The sequence below is a fragment of the Pelophylax lessonae genome (genome assembly GCF_965119305.1).
Source record: "Pelophylax lessonae genome assembly, chromosome: 1".
In the NCBI taxonomy this organism is placed as follows: Eukaryota; Metazoa; Chordata; class Amphibia; order Anura; family Ranidae; genus Pelophylax; species Pelophylax lessonae.
The window spans coordinates 654,548,267-654,575,804 of record NC_138768.1 but is presented as its reverse complement, the minus strand read 5'-3'; the positions used below and the strand labels follow the sequence as shown (position 1 = coordinate 654,575,804).

Genomic DNA, 27,538 nt, shown 5'->3' with positions numbered 1-27,538 from the left:
CACACACACTTATATGTATTTATACACATACACACATATAGGTGTGATAGAAGCGGAGACATATGCCTTTTAATTATTTCATTAGCGCAAGCATAGTGTTCTGCAACTTTCACACCTATATATGTGTATATGTATATATACAGACATGTGTGTGTGTGTGTGTGTGTATATATATACCCATACACAGAAGTTCAGATATCATGCCTGACTCCAAACATGTCCTCAAAAAAGCCCTATAAACGCCTGCAGCAAAAAGCAGGCTGACAGGCGAGAAGCCATATCGCTGTTCTATAAGTGACCTAAGAGAAACGATCTTTTCTCTATAGCGGTCACCCTGACATGCAAGGGTTTGGTCACCCTGCCATAGCAGTCAGAGTCAGTTAACCCTACACTACACTACGGTCACCCTGGCACTTAACACTTTCCCTACAGAAACTGGATTATTAAAGCTAACTAAAGTGGAAAATAGCACCCTAACTACACTAGATATCCTTTTCCTAACACTAATAATTGCTAAATGACACTTTGAAGCAGAAGTAACAGAACTGCTTCCACTCTCTTCCACGTCCCTGTATTACAATGCTAGGAATTTGGCGGGGCTATCTTATATACTGGGGGGCGTATTCACTAATGATTGGCCTCTGGACCCCCTAGTCACTCCAATCACATTCCTAGCATTCTCCTGCCCCCTCAATTGGCTTTTACTGATGGTTCTGGTCCAATCACGGGCTTTTAAAGCCCATTTCCTGTCCCATTGCATTTTGGTCGGTTCTGGTTGCCAAATTCCGAACTTTTTCAGCAAAAAGTTTGGAATTCGGCCAAACCTCGAACAGCCAATGTTCGGGTCGAACCGATGGTCCACCCGAACCGTTCGATCATCCCTATCTATCACTAGTATGATTACGGTAAGTATGATACAATTTTCCATTTTTTTTTTTTGTTTTTTTTTTAGATAGAGTGGAGAGGGATTAGAACACCTGTCAAATTTTATTATGGTCTGTGCCCCCATTAAGGGGATTCAACCTCTCTATTTGTCATGTTTACCATTATCATTAAAAGTGAAAGTAAAAAGAAAATCCCAAATTTTGGGTTGCCCCCAGAAAAGTAATAGAGGAGAAATCTTTCAGTGGGGGGCACTAGTTCTGGTGACCTGGGGGTCCCTAAGGAATTCCCCTAAATTGCAGGTATTTCCTCTCACTTCCTGTTTGGCTATGGGACAGGACGTGAAGAGAAATCTCCTTAATGGGACACAGATGGCAAAAATCGAACAGGAGTTTTAACTTTTGCTTGCTCTATCTAAAATTAGAAAAAAAAAAAAAAAAAACACATTTTGCCTATAGTTCTACTTTAGGATACCAAATTTTCAAAATGAAATCCAGGGACACCCACATTTAACCATGTCTATCAAACTACACCCTCATTTTTAGCCACACTTTCAACATCACAATAAGCCCTGAATACAATTGCTCACTTACTTTTGGTACACAAGCCAGACATTCTAAATTATAAAGACAAAATCCAATGGGCACCATGGAAAGCGAAAGGATGTGGTGCATGTAGTGCACCATGGTGAGTTGTGGGTGTGGCCTGATTGTGGTAACAGAGGGCAAGGCTTATAGGGCTACTGTTAATAAAACCTAAACCTATGCTACTATTGTTGAAGAGAGCAAAAAGTATGCATGGTCTGGCTTAAAAAATGGATAGAGTGGAGGGGGTCAGAAGAAAGTAACACAGAGTGTTCAGGGGAAAGGATTAAGTAACACACAGAGTTTAGGAGTCAGGAATAAGTAATGCACAGAGTGCAGGAGTCAGGAATAAGTAACGCACAGTGCAGGAGTGAGAATTAGGTAACACAAAGAGCAAGGAGTCAGGAGCAAGTAACACATAGACTGCCGGGTAAAAAGTGCAACTGCCATATATTTAAAATAGATTATACTAGTGGCTTAATGGTTGCACCTGGTTTCCTCCATTTCCTCCATGCACCGATCCATTGGCTTCAATTACTTTAATCGTGTTAATAGAATAATTTTGTTACTAAATGCTAATTACCAGTAGGTTCCAACCTTGCCCAGGAAACACTTAGTTCATATAATTTACATAGACCTGTCAAATAAAATCACATAAAGCAATAGGGCACATTACCAGATCACTTTAGTATTGGAAATAGAGGAGTACTTCTTTTGTGTAATTTTGTGCCATGTATAAAAATGTTTGTAGCTACAGATTATATTAAGATAACATGGTCTCTAGCAAACAGAAGAATTGTAGGTGTTTAAAGTGGTTGTAAACCCTTACAAATACGAGTGAAGGTTATGGCCTCAGGTGATACACTGAGACTAACCAAATCCTTCTGCATAAGTTGTACCTGTCTATCTCCAGTATTTTCTACATCCATTCAAAGTGCAGAAATGTTATAGCTTCTCTGAGCTGTCACAAAAAAGGGGGTGGAGAGCTGAGAGTTACACTCTGCAGAGCTCAGTGAGGAGAGGTCTGAGAGCCGATTGGAGGGAAGGGACACACCCCTATTCACAGAGCTGAAGCTGTCAATCAGGTGGAGGTCCCTCCTCTGTCACCCTTTTTTTCTTGCTGTCAGGAAAACTTGTCAGAAGTGATTCATGCTGATAGCAGATGAAGGAATCAGCAGCCAGAAGTGACACATAGTGCTCTTAACTGAGACAAGTACACACTGTAGAGGGATTTGATTTGTTCATATTTCATGTCTGAGGTTTACAACCATTTTAGGATAACCTTAAGATAAATCACTGTGCATTTTCTTCTCATATATAAACAGACCAATCTTTCCAAAGTGTGCTGTGTTTCTGACAACAAACTCCTTTCTTATGTGCTTAGTTAAAACACATATGAAGGGGTAAGGAACAGAAAGAAACATTGAAGCATTCTAGTTTATCTAGAGCAGTGTTTTTCAACCACTGTGCCGCGGCACACTAGTGTGCCGTGAGATATTGCCTGGTGTGCCGTGGGAAAAATTCCAATTTCATCCGAAAGCGCATGTTTGGGACTATAAATAGCTCCGGTGTCACGGTTACACTGACAGGAGGAGGACAGGAGGAGACATCGCACTAGATCGCCGATGAGCAGAAGAGCGCAGATGGATCTGGATCTGGAGGAGACATGAGCAGAAGAGCAGAAGAGCGCTGACTGATGGATATGGATGGAGACATGCGCAGAAGAGTGCTGAGTGTGACGGACAGCGGCTATCTGGAGGAGACAAGCGCAGTAAGTACTGAGTGACAGTGAGATACTGCAGTGATGGACAAGTTTTTGAAAAGGAAAGAACTGGACTCTGAACAAAATTTGGAGCCAGATGAGAGCCCAAGTATGAGTGGGGATCAAAAGAAAGCAAAGATGGTTAGCTCAAGCAAAATCTCTGGCACAAGGCAATATAGCGAAAGCTATATTTCATTTGGATTTACTTTCACCGGAGGTGCAAACAAACCAACTCCACTGTGCGTGGTGAAAAGCTATCTAACAGTGCTATGGTCCCAAGTAAACTTAAGCGCCATCTCCAAGCGAAACACCCTTCGCTTCAAAACAAGAATGCGGACTAAATGGATTCCGTTCAAAGGTGCAACTCTGGCATCAACACGTGGAAAGTGGCAATCTTGAAATGTTCACACTCACCAAGCAATGGCAATGTGTTCACACTGCTGCACTGTGTGAGATAATAGTTAAACATTTAAAAACTCTCGAGGAGAAGTTGTCATTTTATTTCTCTTCAGTCTCCACTGAATGCCTTGACTGGGTTAGGGACCCTTATAGCTCAGCATCAGTTGGTGGAAAGGACATGACTTTACAGGAGCAGGAGGAACTAACTGAACTGAGACAAAATCGTGGTTTCAAGCTAAGATTTGCTGATCTACCTTTGGACAGTTTTTGGTTGGATACTGCCAAGGAGTTCCCCCTTCTGGCAAACAAAGCTATTTTGACATTGCTCCCATTTTCCACTTCATATCTGTGTGAGATGAGCTTTTCAATCCTGATTGCTATAAAAACTAAAGACAGAGAGAGACTGAGAGCTGTTGACGAAGAGCTACGTGTGTGTCTTTCTTCGATTCCAGCCAGAATATCAGCTTTGTGTTCAGCAAAACAGGCCCAGGTTTCGCACTGAGTAAGTAAACCGAAATATGAAAAATTATAAAATACTTTATTATTTCATAATAAAGTAATTATAAAATAATTTCTTTGTGTTTATTTGATTCCTATTCAAGAGAATTACTTTATATATAGTCAATATAGGCACAGAGTTAAATTTTTTTAACATTTTCTAATGGTGATTTTTTTCATGAAAAAAGTGTGCCTTTGCACAAAAAAGGTTGAAAAACACTGATCTAGAGCTTGCCTTCTCCCTGATGTCTGACCACATTCTTATTAACTGCTTTTCTGGCTAATAGGATTATGCAGGAGACAGGGAGAGGCAAGTAAGCTTCAGCACTACAAAGAAGTCTCAGAGCTTTGCCTATCTTCAAAAGGCTCAGGATTCTGGTAAAGCAAGAGAAATTCTAAAACTTGCTGGAGGTATAAAAAGCTCGGCAACCTACACTTCAGAACGCAATGCGACATCATTTTTTTTTCTAACCAGTAGTGGAGTACTTTGAACAGTTCCGTTCCCCAATAATAAGGGTACCCCTGCCAAAGCAGCAGTACCTTTGATGCCCAAAGAAAATGGTGAAAGCAGTGATGTAACAAAAGAGAGACATAGAGGTTAATTTACTAAAATGTGAAAAAAAAAGTAAAAAGAAAGCTGCATTCACTTCACATAAATACTCTCTACAAAAAAAAAAATCCCTGTACAAGACTGGATGTGTAAATGTAAACTCAACCTCACTTCATGTCATACCTTATTTAATTAAGCCCATTGAGAGAGAAACAAAGAATACCAAGGGAAAAAAAACAGCCAGAAGTTGTCAACATTCCATTCAAAAGGCATATCTAGCTGGTACCTGAGAAAAATATTCTGTATAATCAACAGAAAGCAGAGCATTTCATCATATAAAACATGCAGAATTAGACCTCATGCACACTGGGCATTTTAAATGCTGCTCTTGGAGGCGTCTTGTTTTTTTTTTTTTTCTGCCTCATAGGCACATGCACATATGTACACATAGGTGTTTACAGGCGTTTAGAAGCAGGGTTTTTCAGCGGCAGAAAAAAAAAAAATACTGCTAATCAAGAATAGCAGTGTTTTGACAGAAAAGACACCTGATGCACCTAAAACACATGTAAGTGCACCTAAAGACGATTAAACGCTAGGCACCCATTTATTTCAAAGGCCAGAAAAAAATTTATATTTTGGCCAATTAAATCAATAAACACCCAAATTGCCCAGTATGCACGAGACCTAAAGGGTAAAAGCTGCGGTAGACAGTAGTTTACTTACAAGATGGGATTCTTTAGCAGTGTAAAGTTTTAAATCTTTATGCTGCAGTTGGAATAAAAATATACAAAATGCAAAATATAAATAACTTGAAAGAGAAAAATTCAAAAAACACAATGCAATAATACTGTGCATAATAAACCATATGCCTGAGAAATACCTTTCTAAACTGGTAATACCAAAATACTTTGTTTTTCTAAGAATATACAGTATATATATATATATATATATATATATATATATATATATATATATATATATATATATATATATATATAATAAATACTTTCTGTATATATGTATATATGTATATATATATATATAGTATATATACATACATACAGTAGCCCACAAAAGTGAGTACACCCCTCACATTTTTGTAAATATTTTATTATACCTTTTCATGTGACAACACTGAAGAAAAGACACTTTGCTACAATTTAAAGTACTGAGTGTACGGCTTGTATAACAGTGTAAATTTTCTGTCCCCTCAAAATAACTCAACACACAGCCATTATTGTCTAAACCGCTGGTAACAAAAGTGAGTACACCCCTAAGTGAAAATGTCAGAAAAAATGCCCAATTAGCCATTTTCCATCCCCAGGGTCATGTGACTCGTTAATGTTACAAGGTCTCAGGTATGAATGGGGAGTAGGTGTGTTAAATTTGGTGTTATCGCTTTCACTCTCTCATACTGGTCACTGGAAGTTAAACATGGCACCTCATGGCAAAGAACTCTCTAAGGATCTGAAAAAAGAATTGTTGCTCTATATAAATATGGCCTAGGCTATAAGAAGATTGGCAAGACCCTAAAACTGAGCTGCAGCACGGTGGCCAGGGACTTAGGTAATAGATTGAGGAAAAGGACCTCCAAGGGGGTTTTCTCTGAAATACTGCCTGTACCTCGAGCCACACAGGAGAGGCAGAAGGAGATTAGGGAACTTAACAAGTGGCTGAGGAATTTGTGTAGGAAGGAGGGGTTTGGGTTCCTGGAGAACTGGGCTGACTTCTCAGTCGGCTACCGGCTCTTTAGTAAGGATGGGCTGCACCTTAATGGGGACGGTACAGCTCTTTTGGGGAGAAAGATGGCCACCAAGTTGGAGGGGCTTTTAAACTAGGAGACAGGGGGGGGGGGGGCTGAGAAGTAGAGTCAGTTAGGAGGGAGCAAAGGACTGAAGGCAGTTGTAGGGTCAGCAGCGACAGTAGGTCCACAACGTCAATCGGTAGGTCTGTGCGGGAGAACCTCAGACCAAACAGGAATAAACATAACCAATCAAGTTTAACTACCGTAAAACGAAGAGGGGTATATGCTAATGCCAGGAGCCTAGCTAATAAAATGGATGAGTTGGAAATGTTAGTTCATGAGGAGGACATAGACCTTGTGGGAATAGCGGAGACTTGGTTTGATCCCTCACATGACTGGCTGGCAAATATCCAAGGGTATTCGGTGTACCGGAAGGACAGGGTAGGAAAAAGAGGGGGAGGGGTATGTCTCTACGTCAAGAACAATGTAAGGGTGATAGAGAGGAGTGACATTACGGAAGGGATGAGTATGGAGTTAGAATCCGTGTGGCTAGAACTCCTTAGGGAAGGAGTAAAGGGAAAAGTAATTGTGGGGGTTTGCTATAGGCCACCTAAACAAGGGGAGGAGGTAGAGCTGGAATTTGTAGCACTTTTGGGTAAAGTGGCAAAGCTAGGATCAGTCATCATTTTGGGGGACTTCAATTATCCCGACATTGACTGGGGAGAGGGGATTACACGCTCACATAAGGCCCGTCTATTCACGGAAACCTTGCAGGATAATTACATGTCACAGCTGGTGGATTCTCCTACTAGAGAAAACGCAATCCTGGATCTATTGATCACTAATGACCCAGACATAATCTCGGAGGTAGGAGTCCAGGACAACCTGGGCTCTAGCGGTCACAGGATGATCACATTTAGTGTAAATAACAATAGAACAAGGCAAGTGGGGAACATAAGAACCCTTAACTTCAGAAGGGCAGACTTTCCAAAATTGTACTCATTGATGGAAAGGGTAAACTGGGACCGAACCCTAGGATCCCTGACCACAGAGGAAAAATGGGAATGCTTTAGAAACATATTAAGCAAAGGCATCTTGCAGTGCATTCCTATGGGAAATAAATTTAGAAGAGACAAGGCCAAACCTGGCTGGCTAAACCGTAGCGTTAAAAACCTTATTAGGGGGAAAAAAATGGCCTTCAGGAAATATAAATCAGAAGGCACAGTATTGGCTTTCGACCAATACAAGGAGGCAAATAAGAAGTGTAAACACGAATTCAAGATGGCTAAAATAGACTTTGAGAGACAAATAGCGGAGGATAGTAAAAAAAACCCAAAGAAATTCTTTAAGTATATCAACAGCAAAAAAACTAGGGCAGAGCATATTGCACACATAATTAGCGATGATGGGGGGATGGTTACAGAGGACACTGAAAAAGCAACTGTGCTGAATGCTTTTTTCTCGTCAGTATTTACACAGGAAACGGAGGGGTACACTGACCATGACTGTTTGGTTAGTAGTAATACACAGGACTTGCCACTATGGCTAACAGAGGGTGAAATCAGGGAAAGGCTGGATAAACTTAACACAAACAAATCACCAGGCCCGGATGGCGTACATCCGAGAGTACTCAAGGAACTCAGTAAGATTATATCCAGACCACTGTTCCTGATCTTTGCGGACAGTATTAGGACAGGAGATGTACCAGGAGATTGGAGGAAAGCTAACGTGATTCCGATATTCAAAAAGGGTCAGAGGCATGTCCCGGGAAATTATAGGCCTGTCAGTTTGACATCGATAGTATGTAAACTTCTGGAGGGGATGATAAGGGACTATATCGTAGAGTTTGCTAAAGACAACAGCATCATCGGTAATAACCAGCACGGGTTTACAAATGGGCGTTCTTGTCAAACCAATCTATTAGCATTCTACGAGGAGGTGAGCTGTGAGCTAGATAGGGGCAGACCAGTGGATGTGGTGTACCTACATTTCGCTAAGGCGTTTGATACAGTTCCCCATAAGCGCTTAATTTATAAAATAAGGTCTGCAGGTATCGACAGCAGGGTTTGCTTTTGGATACGGAACTGGCTAAAAGGGCGTGTCCAAAGGGTGGTAATAAACAGCGCATACTCAGACTGGTCTGAGGTAGTAAGCGGGGTCCCCCAAGGCTCAGTCCTGGGACCAACCTTGTTCAATTTATTTATAAACAGCATTGAGGTCGGGGTCAGTAGTTCAATAGCAGCTTTTGCAGATGACACAAAATTGGGCAGGGTAATAACTGCACAGCATGAAGCAGATATCCTACAGGATGACCTGGACAAAATAACGGAGTGGGCAACGACTTGGCAAATGAGGTTTAACGTAGAGAAGTAGGAATGCACCGAAATTTCGGCCACCGAAATTATCGGCCGAAAATGGGTTAACATTGCCGAAAATAAATATGGCCGCCGTGGGGAAGGAGGAGGGCGCAGCGCAGGGCAGGTTTTAAAAGTCCGGCCTCTGGCCGGCCGTCCGCCTCTTAATGACGTCCCTACTACGATCTGGGCATTATGAATGGACATACCAGGCGGGGGGGGGCGGGGCGAGCGGCCGCTATAGAGAGAACTAATGTGATCCATCCCTGTCAGCTCAGCACGACTATGTGTGAATGAGAACAAAACTGACCTGACACCGGGCGGGGGGGGCGGGCGGAGCGGCCGCTATTAGCTGTAACTATGTGAGAGCTTCACTTCCCTGACAGGCATGTATCTCCGCTGTCAGGGAAGTGAAGCTCTCACAGCTAATAGTGGCCGCTCCCCCCGCCCCCCCGCCCGGTGTCAGGTCAGATCTGTTCTCATTCACACATAGTCGTGCTGACTGAGCTGACAGGGAAGGATCAGATAGATCTATAGCGGCCGCTCGCCCCGCCCCCCCGCCTGGTTTGTCCATTCATAATGCACAGATTGTAGTAGGGACATCATTGAGAGGCGGTGCTGCCGGCCAGAGGCGGGACTTTTGAATGAAGGACACCCGAGGAGGGGGACGCTGAGGCGATGGGGGGGGGGGGAGCTGGTATTTGTATTATGAAGCATGAGGGGGTAGTGTATTGTCACTGCTGGTCACTCATCTATTAGTGACCGACCAGTGGCAGGTAATTAACCCCTTTTGTACTGCATTAGTGCAAACAGTATCAGTGTTAATTAACACTGGTTGCACTGATATTGGTTGCACTAATGCAGCACAAAGGGGTTAATTACCTGCCACTGGTCGATCACTAATAGATGAGTGACCAGCAGTGACAATACATTAACCCCTCATGCTTCATAATACAAATACCATTGGTAATTAAATTAACCTTTTGCCAACCCATCACAGTACATATACTGTGACAGGGTGGCAGCGACAGGTGTACGTCACTACCTGTTTTTGGTGTATGCCCCTGTTCTATCCATTTTACATTTTTTGGGGGGAAAAAGTCATTTTTGGTTTCTGTTTTGGTTTTCGGCCAAGGGCATCCTGCATTTTCGGTTTCGGTCCAAAATTTTCATTTCGGTGCATCCCTATAGAGAAGTGTAAGGTTTTGCACTTGGGGACCAGAAACATAAAAGCACAATACACGTTAGGAGGGGAACCCTTGGGGGAATCAAAAATGGAGAAGGATCTGGGAGTCTTGGTTGATGATAGACTAGGCAACAGCATGCAATGTCAAGCGGCAGCTGCCAAAGCTAGCAGAATATTAGCATGCATAAAGAAAGGGATGTATTCCAGAGATAAGACTATAATCCTTCCACTTTATAAAACTCTGGTCCGACCGCATCTGGAGTATTCTGTCCTGTTCTGGTCGCCAGTCCTCAGAAAGGATGTGTTGGAGCTGGAGAAAGTCCAGAGAAGGGCAACTAAACTAATTAGGGGATTGGAGGACCTTGATTATGAAGAGCGTCTGCAATCGCTTGATTTATTCTCCCTGGAGAAGAGACGCCTGAGGGGGGACATGATAGCAATTTTTAAATATCTCAATGGGGATCTCAGCTTAGAAAAAAAGCTGTTCAGTCGAAGGGATTGCATGAGGACTCGGGGGCATACAATGCGATTAGAGGAGAAGCGTTTTAACCTCAGGCAACATGGGGGGTTCTTTACTGTTAGGGCTACAAGATTGTGGAATTCTCTACCACAAGAGGTGGTTTCTGCGGGTAGTATGGTGGCTTTCAAAAGACTATTGGACGTGCATCTCAAGGATCAGAACATTCAGGGGTATGTGAGATGATTACAGCCACACACACCTACACAGGTTGAACTGGATGGACTATTGTCTTTATTCAACCTCACCTACTATGTAACTATGTAACATACAGCAGTTTAACAGGACAGGTTCCATTCAGAACAGGCCTCACCATGGTCGACCAAAGAAGTTGAGTGCACGTGCTCAGCCTCATATCCAGAGGTTGTCTTTGGGAAATAGACATATGAGTGCTGCCAGCATTTCTGCAGAGGTTGAAGGGGTGGGGGGGTCAACCTGTCAGTGCTCAGACCATACGTCGCACACTGCATCAAATTGGTCTGCATGGCTGTCATCCCAGAAAAAAGCCTCTTCTAAAGATGATGCACAAGAAAGCCCGCAAACAGTTTGCCGAAGACAAGCAGACTAAGGACATGGAATACTGGAACCATGTTCTGTGGTCTGATGAGACCAAGATAAACTTATTTGGTTCAGATGGTGTCAAGTGTGTGTTGGGGCAACCAGGTGAGGAGTACAAAGACAAGTGTGTCTTGCCTACAGTGAAGCATGGTGGTCGGAGTGTTATGGTCTGGGGCTGCATGAATGCTGCCGGCACTGCGGAGCTACAGTTCATTGAGGGAACCATGAATGCCAACATGTACTGTGACATATTGAAGCAGAGCATGATCCTCTCCCTTCAGAGACTGGGCTGCAACATAACAACCCCAAACACACATACAAGATGACCACTGCCTGGCTAAAGAAGCTGAGGGTAAGGGTGATGGACTGGCCAAGCATGTCTCCAGACTAAAACCCTATTGAGGATCTGTGGAGCATCCTCAAATGGAAGATGGAGGAGCTCGAGGCATCTAACATCCACCAGCTCCGTAATGTTGTCATGCAGGGTTAAAAGAGGGCTCCAGTGGCATCCTGTGAAGCTCTGATGAACTCCATGTCCAAGAGGGTTAACCACTTGCCGACCGCCGCACGACTATCTACGTCGGCGGTCAGCCCCTCACAGGCAAACTAACGTAGGGCTACGTTGCTTGCTTGTGAGGGTCTAGGGAGCGAGCGCGCGCCCCCGGAGGCGCGCTCCCGCTCCCGCGTGGTCACGGACCCCCCCGCGCGTGTGACCAGCGGACCCGATGTCCGCCGGCCACTCGGCGATCGGCGGGGGAGAGGGAGAATGTCAGGCAGCTTGTGTAAACAAACTGCCTGTCATTCTCCTCGCTGCAAAGACACTGATAAAACGGATCTAGTATGTAGATCCGTTGATCAGTGTCCTTACAGCTAGAGCCACAGCCAATCACAGTAGAAACCACGCCCCTAGGGACACACACAGCCCCTCCCTTCCAAATAAAGTTAACCCCTTCACTACCAGTGTATTTTTACAGTAACAGTGCATATGTATAGCACTGATTACTGTAGAAATGTCACTGGTAACCCCAAAAGTGTCAAAAATGTCAGTCAAGGGTCCGATCTGTCCGCCGCAATGTCGCAGTACCGCAAAAAAAATCGCAGATCGCCGCCATTACGCGTTAAAAAAAAAAACAACAAAAATCTTTCCCTTTGTTAGTAAACGCGATAACTTTTGCGCAAACCAATCAAAATACGCTTTTTGCGATTTTTTTTACCAAACATAGGTAGCATAAAACAAATTGGCCGAAAATTTTTAAAAATTTTGATTTTTACATTTTTTTTTGGGGGAATTTCATATAAAAAAATGTGAAAAATATTGCTATTTTTGCAAAATTGACGCTCTTTTTTTGTTTATAGCGCGTGATCAAAAAATCGAACAGGTGATCAAAAACCACCAAAAGAAAGCTCTGTTTGTGGGAAAAAAAGGACGTCAAATTCGTTTAGGTACAGCGTCGCACGACCGCGCAATTGTGCGTTAAATTCACGCAGTGCCGAATCGCAAAATACCCCCTGGTCGGAATGGGGGTAAAATCTTCCGGGGCTTAAGTGGTTAAGGCAGTGCTGGAAAATAATATCGACACTTTGGGCCCAATTTGGACATTTTATCTTAGGGGTGTACTCACTTTTGTTGCCAGCGGTTTAGACAATAATGGCTGTGTGTTGAGTTACTTTGAGGGGGCAGCAAATTTACACTGTTATACAAGCTGTACACTCACTACTTTACATTGTAGCAAAGTGTAATTTCTTCAGTTTTTCTGCATGAAAAGATATAATAGAATATTTACAAGAATGTGAGGGGTGTATTCACTTTTGTGAGATACTGTATACAGGTATTTATACACACACACACTCACACTGTATGTATCTATGTATATATATATATTTTTTTTCCTTAAAAATAGATAAATAGAGATATATTACTTAACATACAATCACAATTCTAAAAGAGTTGAGACGCTGTGTAAAATCTACATAAAAATAGAATGCAATGATTTGCAAATCTCATCAACCCATATTTTATTCACAATAGAATATAGAAAATATATTAAATGTTTAAGCTTAGAAAATGTACGATTTTAAGAAAAAAAATAAGGTAATATTCTAATTTAAAATCACAGGAACATGAAAGGATTGCTCAATACATCTGGAATACAGCCCTTCCAAGGCTAGACCAGGGTGTTGCTGATTCATTGAACACTCCCTTCACTATAGAGGAAATGTATCAACCCATTAAGGCACTCCCATCGGGCAAGAGTTGAGGCCCTGAAGGTTTCACAACCATTTTCTCCAAACAATTTCAGGATGTTCTAGCCCCTATTCTAGAAGGCTACATTTAACTTGATTTTGCGTTCATGTTCCTTCCCCTGTCAGTCCTAGGAAGCACACATTACAGTTTTTGCATAAAGACCAGAAAGATCCCAATGAATATTCAAGCTAATGCCCAATCTCTCTAATAATGTAAATCCTAAAATGTATGCAAAAATAATAGCTGTTAGACTCCAGTCGGTTATCCCTTCTATCATTAGTTTAGATCAGGTGGGCTTTTTCCCTACCCAGGAAGCAAGGGATAACACTATTAAAATATTGTTTATTTTCTCATACTGTCAGTCACGGAAGGTCCCACTCTGTCTCCTTTTATTAGATGTGGAAGAAGTTTTTGATTGTTTAGATTTGACATTCCTGAAAGCACCATTGGAACAAATAGGCTTACCCCCGGCATTAATTCAAAAAATGATGACCCTGTATTACTGCCCATGAGCACGTATTAGGGTGAATGGCCTACTTTCGGATCCGGTTCCTATATCTAACGGAATCTGTCAAGGGTGTCCTCTCTCCCCACTCCTGTACATATTAGCGATGGAGCACTCAGCAACTGCCTTGGGGACTAATAACTTCATAGGCGGGGTGGATAATGTTGGCAAGCAATAAAAAAATTAAGTCAAGGGTGTCCTACCTCTCCACTCCTGTACATATTAGCAATGGAGCACGGAAAAAAATCGTTTTCTGGATGGGAGCATAGGCTGCTCTCATCAATCAAATTTGCACTTATACTGGGATTTCAGACAGACATTGTTGGCCCTGCCCTTGCCCACTCTTTCTTTTTCCTCTTTATTCTCAGTTTTTATCTTTAACACGTATTGAGCATAGCACCTTTTTAGTATACATATCAACTTCAATTCCAACATTTTAAGATTACCTATCTTGTTTATATTTACAGCACCAAGGGTTATTTAATATACTTCTAATTTAATTTCACTTAATTTCTCTGTTATCGGTCTGGTTTTTGGTACTTTGTATCTCTCTATTACAGCCATGTACCCTCTTGTACCACCCTTGGGTATCTTGGTCCCCTTCCACTACTTCCGTATCAGACATTATTAAGCTGCAATGAGAGTTATATACTGCGCCAATCCCAGTGAATAAACAGCACAAAAGCAGCTAGCACAAGTCCTGAATAACGGATACAATAGATAACAGCAATAGGTGCAGCGCTTATATATAATGATGTATAAATATAAATATATAAATATATATATACACATAGCTTGTGGAATTTGGGAAGTATACCAAATGATTCTTCAGAATTTCCAACACAGCAATGTGCCAGAAAGAGACATCAGAATCATCGCTGTCGTCATTTTCTGTACCTGATGACGAATTTTCCCACGAATCGCTATCACTCAGTTCTTCAAGTAACTCCGTTTCGCTGTCGCTGTTTTCTAGTTCGTCTAAAAGTGCTTTTGTGCAAAAAGAATGCTATTTGGATGCCATGGTCATTCTCAATTTTCCAGGCACAAAGAACTGGAAAAGCACAGGCAGGGCACTGGAAAAGTCACCAGATGCAATCCTGTGCTGAACTGGCATGATACAGTGTAATCCGTTAGGATCACAACTTTGTATCATGTCATTTAGTGTATTTACATTCTTAAATTGCCGCCGGTTCCTACCCCCTGCGTCGGAAGACAGGTACCGGCATCGACAGAGCACACAGCGGGGGGGGACAGTGGGAGAACGGCGGGGGAGGGCGGCGGGGGATCGCAGGGGAAGGTGAGTTTTAAAATGTAAAACAACAGATTTCCATGCAAAAGAATGCAAAAGGCAAACAGTCTTTATTTCTCCAAGAAGGGCAAACAAAACTGCTTATCTTCAGCAGAAATAAATGAAACAGTGTATATACACTCTTGTACCACACACAGCTTTCACTCACCGCCAGCTTAAACTTGTCCCAACACCACTCACTTATGGCATGGATACTGGAAAATGTGCTGTGTGTATCGGTGAGCAGATCTCACTGGTGATTTAATGAAGAATAGGGATGGGCTCAGGCATGTTCGGATCCTAGTCCCAACCTATGTGAGCAATTCTGTCAGGAAGTCATCCCTGCACACCGTTATTCATGAGCAGCCTAGTCAGGGAGTGTATATGTGCAGCTGCAGGAGGGGAAATGCCTCACTGCCTATGATTAGTGGTGTGCAGTGATGGCTTCATCATGGAATTTCTCAGGTGGGTTGGGACAATCATCCCTAATGAAGAATAATAAACCGACAACGTTTCTAACCCTTCCCTACTCTACTAAAAACAAGTTCTACACTGGCTTCTTGTATCCCAGTTGAAGGTTCCATTTTTTCATTTCTCATTTTCTGGTGACTGCATAGAAAGTAAGGAAAAATTTCCCCAGTGAGAAACCAGCAATAAAATCTAACCAAGACATTAGACCTTACCTATTCAATCTGCTGGAAAAAGAAAGTCATGGCTATAGCTAGAATTAAAGGTGCATACAATAATCTTTTTATGCCTGCTTTTGAGGACCATTTTACACTGTTAAGTTGTAATGCACATGACCCAAAATGCATGTGTTGTGGTACCCCGTAATTAAGATATTGTCTGATCCCATCTCAGTGCTGCAGCGAGTTCTAAAAAATACAACCTGTCCTTTATTTCTGTGTTTTGGCATACAGTATTGAGAGGCCTATAGCTGTCAATGGCAGTGCCCTAAATTGCATATAACATGCATTTTGATGTGTTGGAAACACACACTCCCATGCCTTGGTCAGTCTATTGAGCCTATCCACTGCAAATTGAAAAAAGCATTTAAAACATGTTTCAAAATGCAGGTGAGTGCACATTGACCCATGACAATGCACCTGCCTAACCCTACAAGAAAATGCACCTTTAAGCACATAAAAAGCTTTAAAGGGGCCCTAAGGCTCCGTTTACATGTGCTGCGGCCACGGCTCACAGCATGGGGTCTGGTGCATCCCTGTTCACCAATTCAGGCGTAAAATAGGTACACATTTTTACCTGAATTCGCACCTGAACCAGACCCAAAGACGCACAGGACCCTTTTTAAATGGGGACTGTGGCCACCCCAGAGCTGTATGAACTGGCTCCATTCTCCACTCTCCTGTCATGCAAATTTGATACAGGGAAACCCACATCCAATTTGCACATATGTGAACCCTGCCTTAACCACTTGCCGACCGCCGCAAGTACATATACTGCGGCGGTCAGCCTCTCCTGGGCAAAGTAACATACCGGTACATAACTCGCCCACGAGCCAATAGGGGCGAGCGTGCTCCTGCCCCCGCTCGTTCCCTGACATCCCCGTGCGAGTGACTGGCGGCTCCAATGTCCGCTGGTCATTCGCGATCTCCCGCTGCAAAGGGAGAAAGGCAGGTGGCTGATGTAAACAAAGCCGCCTGTCATTCTCCCTGGTGTAACTGCAGAGACTATACGATCCTGCTATGTAGGATCGTATGTCTCTGTGGTTACATCACAAGCCACGCCCCTTGACAGTTAGAATCACGCCCCTAGGGACACACTTAACCCCTTGATCACTAATAAAGTTAACCCCTTCCCTGCCAGTGTCATTTTTACAGTAACAGTGCATATTTATAGCACTGATTACTGTAGTAATATCACTGGTACCCCAAAAGTGTCAAAAATGTCAGTCAGGGGTCCGATCTGTCCGCCGCAATGTCGCAGTCCCGCAAAAAAAAAAAATCGCAGATCGCCGCCATTACTAGTTAAAAAAAAAAACAATAAAAATGACATGTTTTTACTCAAGTATTGTTTGCTCATTTTGTCCCTGGGTGGTAGTTTGCCACTTTTTGGATCGCATACAACATCAGCGCTGAGTGGGTTGGACAGGGCCTGGGCCCTGGTTTTGCTCTTTTCTTTTCAAATAAAAATGACATAAATCTTTCCAGTAGTTAGTAAACGCAATAACTTTCGCGCAAACCAATCAAAATACGTTTATTGCAATTTTTTTTTACTAAAGATATGTAGCAGAAAACAAATTGCCCTAAAATGGCAGAAAATTTAGATTTTTACATTTTTTTGAGAATTTCATATAACAAAATTAGAAAAATATTGCTATTTTTTCAAAATTGTCGCTCTTTTTTTGTTTATAGCGCAAAAAGCAAAAATACCACCAAAAGAAAGCTCTATTTGTGGGGAAAAAAAGGACGTCAATTTCATTTGGGTACAGCGTCGCACGACCGCGCAATTGTCCGTTAAACTCACGCAGTGCCGAATCGCAAAATAGGCCCTGGTCTTTGAGCAGCCAAATCCTTAAGGGCTTAAGTGGTTATTAGGGTTTGAGTAATTGGTACAACATTTGAAAGAGACCGGTTTGAGTTCAGTATATTAATTATTTTCGGGATATCTATTCTTGGTAGAAAGCCAAACCATCCCCCCCCCCCCCCCCCCAGGCCACAGGCAAATTAATGATTACTAGACCTTTTTCACATGTTCTCATATTGTTTTTTGAGGGGAGGTGGTTTAAAATGATGTCTGGTTACATGCATTTTCACTTTAAAATGCTTTTGTCTCTAAAAAAAAGCGTCACTCCACCTAAACCTGACTTTATTTTTTATCAATCATGACCACAGCATGGGGGTCCTCACTTCTGTGACCTTTGTCATAGATTCTAACTTCTTCCATAATGTAAAAGAAATAGAAAATGAATAAATAATGTGAAAATGATTATAGAAGGTATGTGGACTTAGTAAACCAGCTACACATATCTCACTGCTGGAATCCCTCCAGGTAAAAATGGTGGATAGATCCAATTTCAGTTTCTAACAGAAATTGAAAGATAACTTGTGGGTGGCAACAATATTACCCATCGGTACTGTATTAAAATGAAACAAATTATTGCAAAATATAGTATGTAGACTAGAACATTTTTTAAACATGTATTACTTACATAGTCCCAGTATTTACTTTTTTGAAGAATCTAAAAAAGTACAGACAAAGACATCAGCATGACCATGTGCCTGTAGTTCACAATCAAACAAAAACAAAAGAAAGAAAAAAAAAAAGGAAAAAGCCCTGGGAGTTCTGATATGTAGCACAAAAAGATCCTTCCTAATTAAATACAAAGGGGTTGTGTAATCATAACTAAATACAACCAAGACAGAAAAAAAAATAGATCAAAGCACACCCTGTGGTAACCTCTAAATTAGTTTATTAAGCCATCTCAGGCAAAAAAAGATGAACATCCAGCATTAATACACTGATCATAATAAAAAAGTATCACTCCACTAAACGAAACATACCCCTATCAGAAAAATACACATCTTTAAAAAGAAGTGCTCCAGTGGGAGCTGGTCTATCTATCCCCAAAGAGCCCCCTCTTCCCTACCCCGTGGCCTGCCACCAGTACACACTAAACGGCCTGTCAGAGACACATGTAGGTTGGCACCTCACCTTAAAACCACAATGGGCGAATGAGGTGTCAGACTCTACAGGATTCCGGTAAATGAAAAGAGCACAAGCCCGTCAGCATGATAGTCCAAGAACAAACAGATGAGGTAAAGTGTGAACAGAGATCTTCATATTGCTACATGCAGCAATACAGCAAAAGCTGAAACAATGCCTATGGAGTATCAAAAAAGTTATATTGCAGAAATTATGTATTCATCAGAAAGAAAGCACATATAGCACAGTCTTCATCACCCATTCAGCGACACACTACGGTGATCAGCAATGCAAAGTAGGCATAGGCACTCAAAACACAGCCCCCAGTCACAGGTATAACAGATATAGCGTGAAACTGACTATCATAGGTGTGTGTGATCCAGCCTGTAGCATAGGGGTGGTCCCACTAAATGAGTAACCCAAAATCCCTCCACTGCATACAGCTGATATGACCATGCTAACAACCGCCTGGAGTCTGTAATGGCATATTACTCACAATCTTCTTTCTGATAGAATGGTCTCCCTCGAGGCTGTGTAAATGTCAGTGCTGATCATCTGTGTGCTTTAGTCAATTCATTCAGCCGTTCTCAGGTGAAAACTATTATGAGCTCCCTTCAATTGATCCTCCATCCATATCGATGATGACTCCTAAAGCTTCATATGTATTAAGGCTCTCCTTCCATTATCAGGTTCCCGTTGTATTCTTAGATCCAATGGTCTCAATATCTGTGTGCTGGTGCCAATAATAGAACTACTCTCGGGTGTAGGTTGTACTATGCTCTCCTCACGTGTAGACAGGAAAAGTCAGTCAACTGGCCGATATGCCAGTAGTGAGACAGTGTGGTCAGGTAGGGCAGACGGGGCTCATCTCTGAACATCCCTCAATCAACATGTTTCGTTCCACTCCCGGAACTTCGTCAGGACACATGAGACATGGGTTATCTCCAAGATGTCCCGCCCCTCATTTGGGATAAGACCAAAAATTAGGGTCTAATTTAACCTGTAGCTGAAAAGCATAAATATCTATCAAAATCATTCCCAATTAAAAACGCAAAAAAACATTTCATATATGTAGGGGGCTAACCCCCATATTGGGTACGATCTATGGCCATAAGGTATATATACTAACAGTATATATCTGAAAGAGGAAATCGGTATCAAACATGGAACAGATCAATTAGGTCAAATCACATATAAGACACAGGCAGTGCCAGGGTTTATTGTCAAATCTTTTTAGTTGAACACTTTTATATATCAAGAAAAGAGGGAGTATAAATCTGTTTGATTCACCAAATGTATATATCGGAAAGGGGAGAAAATGTGTGTATGTGTGCATATGTATATATATATATATATATATATATATATATATATATATATATATATATATACACACACACACAAAGTATCTCACAAAAGTGAGTACACCCCTCACATTTTTGTAAATATTTTATTACCGGTATATCTTTTCATGAGACAACACTGATGAAATGACACTTTGCTACAATGTAAAGTAGTGAGTGTACAGCTTGTATAACAGTGTAAATTTGCTGTCCCCTCAAAATAACTCAACACACAGTCATTAATGTCTAAACCGCTGGCAACAAAAGTGAGTACACCCCTAAGTAAAAATGTTTTAATTGGGCCCATTTAGCCATTTTCCCTCCTCGGTGTCATGTGACTCGTTAGTGTTACAAGGTCGCAGGTGGGAATAGGTGTGTTAAATTTGGTGTTATCGCTCTCTCATACTGGCCACTGGAAGTTCAACATGACACCTCATGGCAAAGAACTGTCTTAGAATCTGAAAAAAGAATTATTGCTCTACATAAAGATGGCTTAGGCTATAAGAAGATTGCCAAGACCCTGAAACTGAACTGCAGCATGGTGGCCAAGACCATACAGCGGTTTACCAGGACAGGTTCCACTCAGAACAAGCCTTGCCATGGTCGACCAAAGAAGTTGAGTACACGTGCTCAGCGTCATATCCAGAGGTTGTCTTTTGGAATTAGATGTATGAGTGCTGCCAGCATTGCAGTAGAGGTTGAAGGGGTGGGGGGTCATCCTGTCAGTGCTCAGACCATACTCCGCACACTGCATCAAATTGGCCTGCATGGCTGTTGTCCCAGAAGGAAGCCTCTTCTAAAGATGATGCCCAAGATAGCCTGCAAACAGTTTGCTGAAGACAAGCAGACGAAGGACATGGATTACTGTAACCATGTCCTGTGGTCTGATGAGACCAAGATAAACTTATTTGGTTCAGATGGTTTCAAGCGTGTGTGGCTGCAACCAGGTGAGAAGTACAAAGTCAAGTATGTCTTGCCTACAGTCAAGCATGGTGGTGGGAGTGCCATGGTATGGGGCTGCATAAGTGTTGCCCACACTGCCTGGGGAGCTACAGTTCCTTGAGGGAACCATGAAGGCCAACATGTACTGTGACATACTGAAGAAGAGCATGTTCCTTTCACTGTGGAGACTGGGCCGCAGGGCAATATTCCAACATAACAACCCCAAACATACCTCCAAGGTGACCACTGCCCTGCTAAATAAGCTGAGGGAAAAGGTGGTGGACTGGCCAAGCATCTCTCCAGACCTGAACCCTATTGAGCATGTATGGGGCATCCTCAAACAGAAGGTGGAGGATCGCAAGGTCTTTAACATCCACCAGCTCCTCGATGTCATCATGGAGGAGTGGAAGAGCACTCCAGTGGCAACCTGTAAAGCTCTAGTAAACTCCATGTCCAAGAGGGTTAAGGCAGTGCTGGAAAATAATGGTGGCCGCACAAAATATTGACACTTTGGGCCCAATTTGGACATTTTAACTTAGGGGTGTACTCACTTTTGTCTCCAGCAGTTTAGGCATTAATGGCTGTGTGTTGAGTTATTTTGAGGGGACAGCAAATTTACACACAGTAAAAATGTATTGTGACTCTCGCGCTATCAGGGTATATTAGGTATAATCAAGTACAATTAACCACTTCCCGCCCGCCCTATTACAAAATGACGGCGGGAATGTGGTTGAGTTATCCTGACCGGACGTCATATGACGGCGGCAGGATAACACCGCTCTGGGCGCCCCCCGGGGGCGCGCAGAGCGGCGATCGGTGATGCGAGGTGTCAGTCTGACACCCTGCATCTCCGATCTCGGTAAAGAGCCTCTGACGGAGGCTCTTTACCATGTGATCAGCCGTGTCCAATCACGGCTGGTCACATAGTAAAACAGGAACAGCCGTTGATCGGCTTTCCTTAGTTCGTGCCTGACAGGCACGAGTAAAGGAGCGCCGATCGGCGGCTCCCCTGACAGGGGGGGGGTCGGCACTGGTAATCAGATCATTGATTACCAGTGCAGACCCTCGGGGGGGGGGGATGCCACTAGAACCACCAGGGATGCCCACTATGACCCCAGGGATGCCCACTATGACCCCAGGGATGCCCACTATGGCCACCAGGGATGGCAATCAGGGCTCAGGGAGCCCCCCATTGTCCTCCCCATCAGTGATGCCCACCAGTGTCCTCCCTATCAGTGCTGCCCACAAGTGCCCATCATTGCCATCCTTTAGTGTCGCCCACCTGTGCCCATTATTGCCCACCAGTGCCGCCTATCAGTGCCCATTAGTGGCGATCAGTGCCGCCCATCAGTGGCGATCAGTGCCGCCCATCAGTGCCCACCAGTGCTGCCTATCAGTGCCCATTAGTGCCCGTCACTGCCACCTATCAGTGCCCGTCAGTGCCGCCTATCAGTGCCCATCAATGCCGCCTATCAGTGCCCAGCAGTGCCGCCTATCAGTGCCCACCAATGCTGCATATCAGTGCTACCTATCAGTGCCACATATCAGTGCCTATCAGTGCCGCCTATCAGTGCCACCCCATCAGTGCCACCCCATCATTGCCTCCTCATCAGTGCCTGTCAGTGCAGTCTCATCAGTGCTCATCAGTGCAGGAAAAAACTTATTTATTTACAAAATTGTATAACATAAACAAAAAAACTTTTTTTTTTTTTCAAACTTTTCTGTCTTTTTTTATTTGTTTAGCAAAAAGTAAAAATCGCACAGGTGATCAAATACCACCCAAAGAAAGCTCTATTTGTGGGGGGAAAATGATAAAAATTTGGTGTAAGTATGTTGCATGACCGCGCAATTGTCATTCAAAATGAAACAGCGCTAAAAGGGGAAAATTGGCCTGGGCGGGAAGGGAGGGAAGTGCCCTGTATTAAAGTGGTTAATCCCCGGGTGCTGCAAGTACTGAACAGTATAGATAGTAAATTAAAAGGGTAATAGTACTGCGCTCCTAGGTTTAACAGTAAAAAAGCTCTTCAAAGTATTAAAGACAAGCGCAGAGATAAAATTCAATTGCCAATTCTTTCTAAAGGACCCCCCACCCCTGATACAATCAGTCTCCCTGGTGGTTTATCCATATTTTTATGTATCTTAGGTGTAACATAAAATGTAGGGATATTCTAATCTCCTATCCTAAGGTATTCAAATTCTTTATGTGTGAGGAGTCCCACCTCCTAAGCTCTACATAATTGATAGTTAATTTCCTTAACTGAGTCTGGGAAGGGATTATTTGGCCATTTCCCATAACTGGGTCATTTAGTTGTCTATATATTTCTTCTAGGTAGTCCTTTTCCTGCCAGAGTAATACATTACCCCCTTTGTCACTCTGTTTTATTATACAATTGGGGAATTCCCTAAGTTTCATTAAAGCCTTACGTTCACCCAAAGTTAGGTTATCCACAATTGAGTCAATTTGTTCCCAGTTACTGGCACGTAGGTCCCTAGTGAAAGCTTCCTGGAACATTTTAAGGTATCTATTATTCCCAAAGTTGGGGAATGATGTAGATTTCTTTGTCAAGCTTGATACTGGTGGTGAATCAAGGGAATCAGAGTCCATCCAAGTGTTTCCCTCTATATATTCCAGGAACTCCCTATCCCCCAGTTCCACCAGGGCCTGCGTTGATCCTGTTGCCGTGTCCTTATATGATTTTTTACCAAGGTACATAAGTTTAAAGTTGATACATCTCAGGAATAAACAAATGTCCTTATACATATCAAACAAAATTCCTCTATTACACGGTGAGAAACCCAGACCGTGTTTGAGCAGGGATAGGTGGTCCTGATTATGGGCATGTTGAGTCAAATTGATAACATTTAGATCTCCTTTCTTTGGTTTCTTGTAGCAACTCTGCTTCCCTTGGAAGTAGATGGTTCTATCCTTGATTGCTTCTGCTCCTGGCTCTGAATAACTCTCCCTTTTACTATTTTTCTTACCTCTTCTTTTTCTTTTTCTTTTCTTTGGCCATCCTTCTTCTTTCCCTTTACTATCAGCTCTAAAAAAGATACTGGTTTAGTTCCTTCCTGATCCAATTTTCTATTATCTTTACTGTGTTTCCTAAATCTGCTCAGGGATCTACTTCTACAGTGGGTACGGAAAGTATTCAGACCCCCTTAAATTTTTCACTCTTTGTTATATTGCAGCCATTTGCTAAAATCGTTTAAGTTCATTCTTCTTCCTCATGAATGTACACATAGCACCCCATACTGACAGAAAAACACAGAATTGTTGACATTGTTGCAGATTTATTAAAAAAGAAAAACTGAAATATCACATGGTCCTAAGTATTCAGACCCTTTGCTCAGTATTTAGTAGAAGCCCCCTTTTGATCTAATACAGCCAGGAGTCTTTTTGGGAAAGATGCAACAAGTCTTTCACATCTGGATTTGGGGATCCTCTGCCATTCCTCCTTGCAGATCCTCTTCAGTTCTGTCAGGTTGGATGGTAAACGTTGGTGGACAGCCATTTTTAGGTCTCTCCAGAGATGCTCAATTGGGTTTAAGTCAGGGCTCTGGCTGGGCCATTCAAGAACAGTCACGGAGTTGTTGTGAAGCCACTCCTTCGTTATTTTAGCTGTGTGCTTAGGGTCATTGTCTTGTTGGAAGGTAAACCTTCGGCCCAGTCTGAGGTCCAGAGCACTCTGGAAAAGGTTTTTGTCCAGGATATCCTTGTACTTGGCCGCATTCATCTTTCCCTCAATTGCAACCAGTCGTCCTGTCCCTGCAGCTGAAAAACACCCCCACAGCATGATGCTGCCACCACCATGCTTCACTGTTGGGACTGTATTGGACAGGTGATGAGCAGTGCCTGGTTTTCTCCACACATACCACTTAGAATTAAGGCCAAAAAGTTCTATTTTGGTCTCATCAGACCAGAGAATCTTATTTCTCACCATCTTGGAGTCCTTCAGGTGTTTTTTAGCAAACTCCATGCGGGCTTTCATGTGTCTTACACTGAGGAGAGGCTTCCGTCGGGCCACTCTGCCATAAAGGCCTGACTGGTGGAGGGCTGCAGTGATGGTTGACTTTCTACAACTTTCTCCCATCTCCTGACTGCATCTCTGGAGCTCAGCCACAGTGATCTTTGGGTTCTTCTTTACCTCTCTCACCAAGGCTCTTCTCCCCCGATAGCTCAGTTTGGCCGGACGGCCAGCTCTAGGAAGGGTTCTGGTCGTCCCAAACGTCTTCCATTTGAGGATTATGGAGGCCACTGTGCTCTTAGGAACCTTAAGTGCAGCAGAAATCTTTTTGTAACCTTGGCCAGATCTGTGCCTTGCCACAATTCTGTCTCTGAGCTCTTCAGGCAGTTCCTTTGACCTCATGATTCTCATTTGCTCTGACATGCATTGTGATCTGGAAGGTCTTATATAGACAGGTGTGTGGCTTTCCTAATCAAGTCCAATCAGTATAATCAAACACAGCTGGACTCAAATGAAGGTGTAGAACCATCTCAAGGATGATCAGAAGAAATGGATAGCACCTGAGTTAAATATATGAGTGTCACAGCAAAGGGTCTGAATACTTAGGACCATGTGATATTTCAGTTTTTCTTTTTTAATAAATCTGCAACAATGTCAACAATTCTGTGTTTTTCTGTCAGTATGGGGTGCTATGTGTACATTCATGAGGAAGAAGAATGAACCTAAATGATTTTAGCAAATGGCTGCAATATAACAAAGAGTGGAAAATTTAAGGGGGTCTGAATACTTTCCGTACCCACTGTACCTCTCCTTCCTTCAAGATCAAAGATTTTTTCACTTTCGAAGTCTGTCATATCCCTTATAAATTTCTTCTGTTTGTCAATTTTATGTTCCCTTTGGAACTCCTCCACTTCTTTTTTCAATCTATCGTTACATTTCTCAAATTCCTCAAGATCTTGATATTCATCCAGACCCCTGATACTGTCCTGTAACTGTATTTCTAAATCCTGTAATTGTATCCTTTCCTCTTCAACAATAATTTCACGCTATATCTGTTATACCTGAGACTGGGGGCTGTGTTTTGAGTGACTATGCTTACATTGTCTTGCTGATCACTGTAGTGTACCGCTGAATGGGTGATGAAGACTGTGCTATATGTGCTTTCTTTCTGATGAATACATCATTCCTGCAATATAATTTTTTTGGTGCTCCATAGACATTGTTTCAGCTTTTGCTGTATTGCTGCATGTAGCAATATGAAGATCTCTGTTCACACTTTGCCTCATCTGTGTGTTCTTGGACTATCATGCTGACGGGCTTGTGCTGTTTTCATTTACCGGAATCCTGTAGAGTCTTACACCTCATTCGCCCATTGTGATTTTAAGGTGAGGTGCCGACCTACATCTGTCTCTGACAGGCCGTTTAATGTGTACTGGTGGCAGGCCACGGGGTATGGAAGAGGGGGCTCTTTGGGGATAGATAGACCAGCTCCCACTGGAGCACTTGTTTTTGGAGATGTGTATTTTTCTGATAGGGGTATGTTTAGTTTAGTGGAGTGATACTTGGGGAGGGTTTTTTATGATCAGTGTATCAATTCTGGATGTTCAACTTTTTGCCTGAGATGGCTTAATAAACTCATTTAGAGGTTACCACAGGGTGTGTTTTGATCTATTTTTTATTTTCTGTTATGGTTGCCTGTAGTTCACAAAACATAAAAAATCTACAACTATCTATTTCCCTCACACAAAAATCTTTAACTAGCAATTACTATTTTTCTATTACGTTATTACAAATATGGATTTATTTATTACTACATTCAGGGCTAGAATGAAATGCAGCCCCCCCCCCCCCCAAAAAAAATAGATAAATCATGCCCATCCAGCAAAGAGACATTACTATATAGCAAAGAGATATTTCCATAAAGCAGAGACATCCCCAAAAAGTATAGAGACAGCCCAATCCAGCGGAGTCATCCCCATATATTCAGAAGACAACCCCAAATAATCAGCAAAGAGACATGCCCCCTCCAGCAAAGAGACATGCTTCTACTATTGAAGCCTGTGCTGTTGGGACCGGGATAGCTGCTCCACCCCCCCCCCCCCCCCCGCTCAGCTCCCCAGCAGTACAATAAATAAATCACTAGTGCCGCACAATTAAAGTGCTTCCAGTGTATGAATAAATAAATAAATGCAAATTATTAAATAAATAAATAAATTATCATGTGCTAATCTTCAATTAATCATATAAATATATAAAAGTGCTGGATTATCAGGTGTTAAAAAATCAGGCAAAATTGTGACCAAAATAGTGAAATATAAATATGTAAAGTGCCAAAATTCATATATAATTTTAAATATTTCATATAATTAAGTAAACAACATACACTTATAAAAAGTGACAATAGTGCTGTGAACGATCACCTCCGTGATTGAATAAATAATCCACTTAAAAGTGATCAAATAAACAGTCCACTTTCAAAGAGAAACAGTGTGTCAGAGCAAATTCTCCGTGGTTAATTGCACCTTGGTGAATTGCACCAAGGAAAAGAGA

General features: G+C 42.4%; 1 protein-coding gene across 1 annotated transcript in view; it reads right to left on the bottom strand.

The window, feature by feature from the left end:
• The window catches only part of IL15 (interleukin 15), a 167,404-nt gene that overhangs the window by 31,093 nt on the left and 108,773 nt on the right, over positions 1-27,538 (bottom strand). Inside the window, exons 5-6 of the mRNA XM_082248941.1 lie at positions 25,789-26,015; positions 5,399-5,440 (exon numbers count right to left, since the gene is read on the bottom strand). Coding sequence (XP_082105067.1) covers positions 5,399-5,440; positions 25,789-26,015 — 269 coding nt within the window. The remainder of the gene's footprint in view (positions 1-5,398; positions 5,441-25,788; positions 26,016-27,538) is intronic.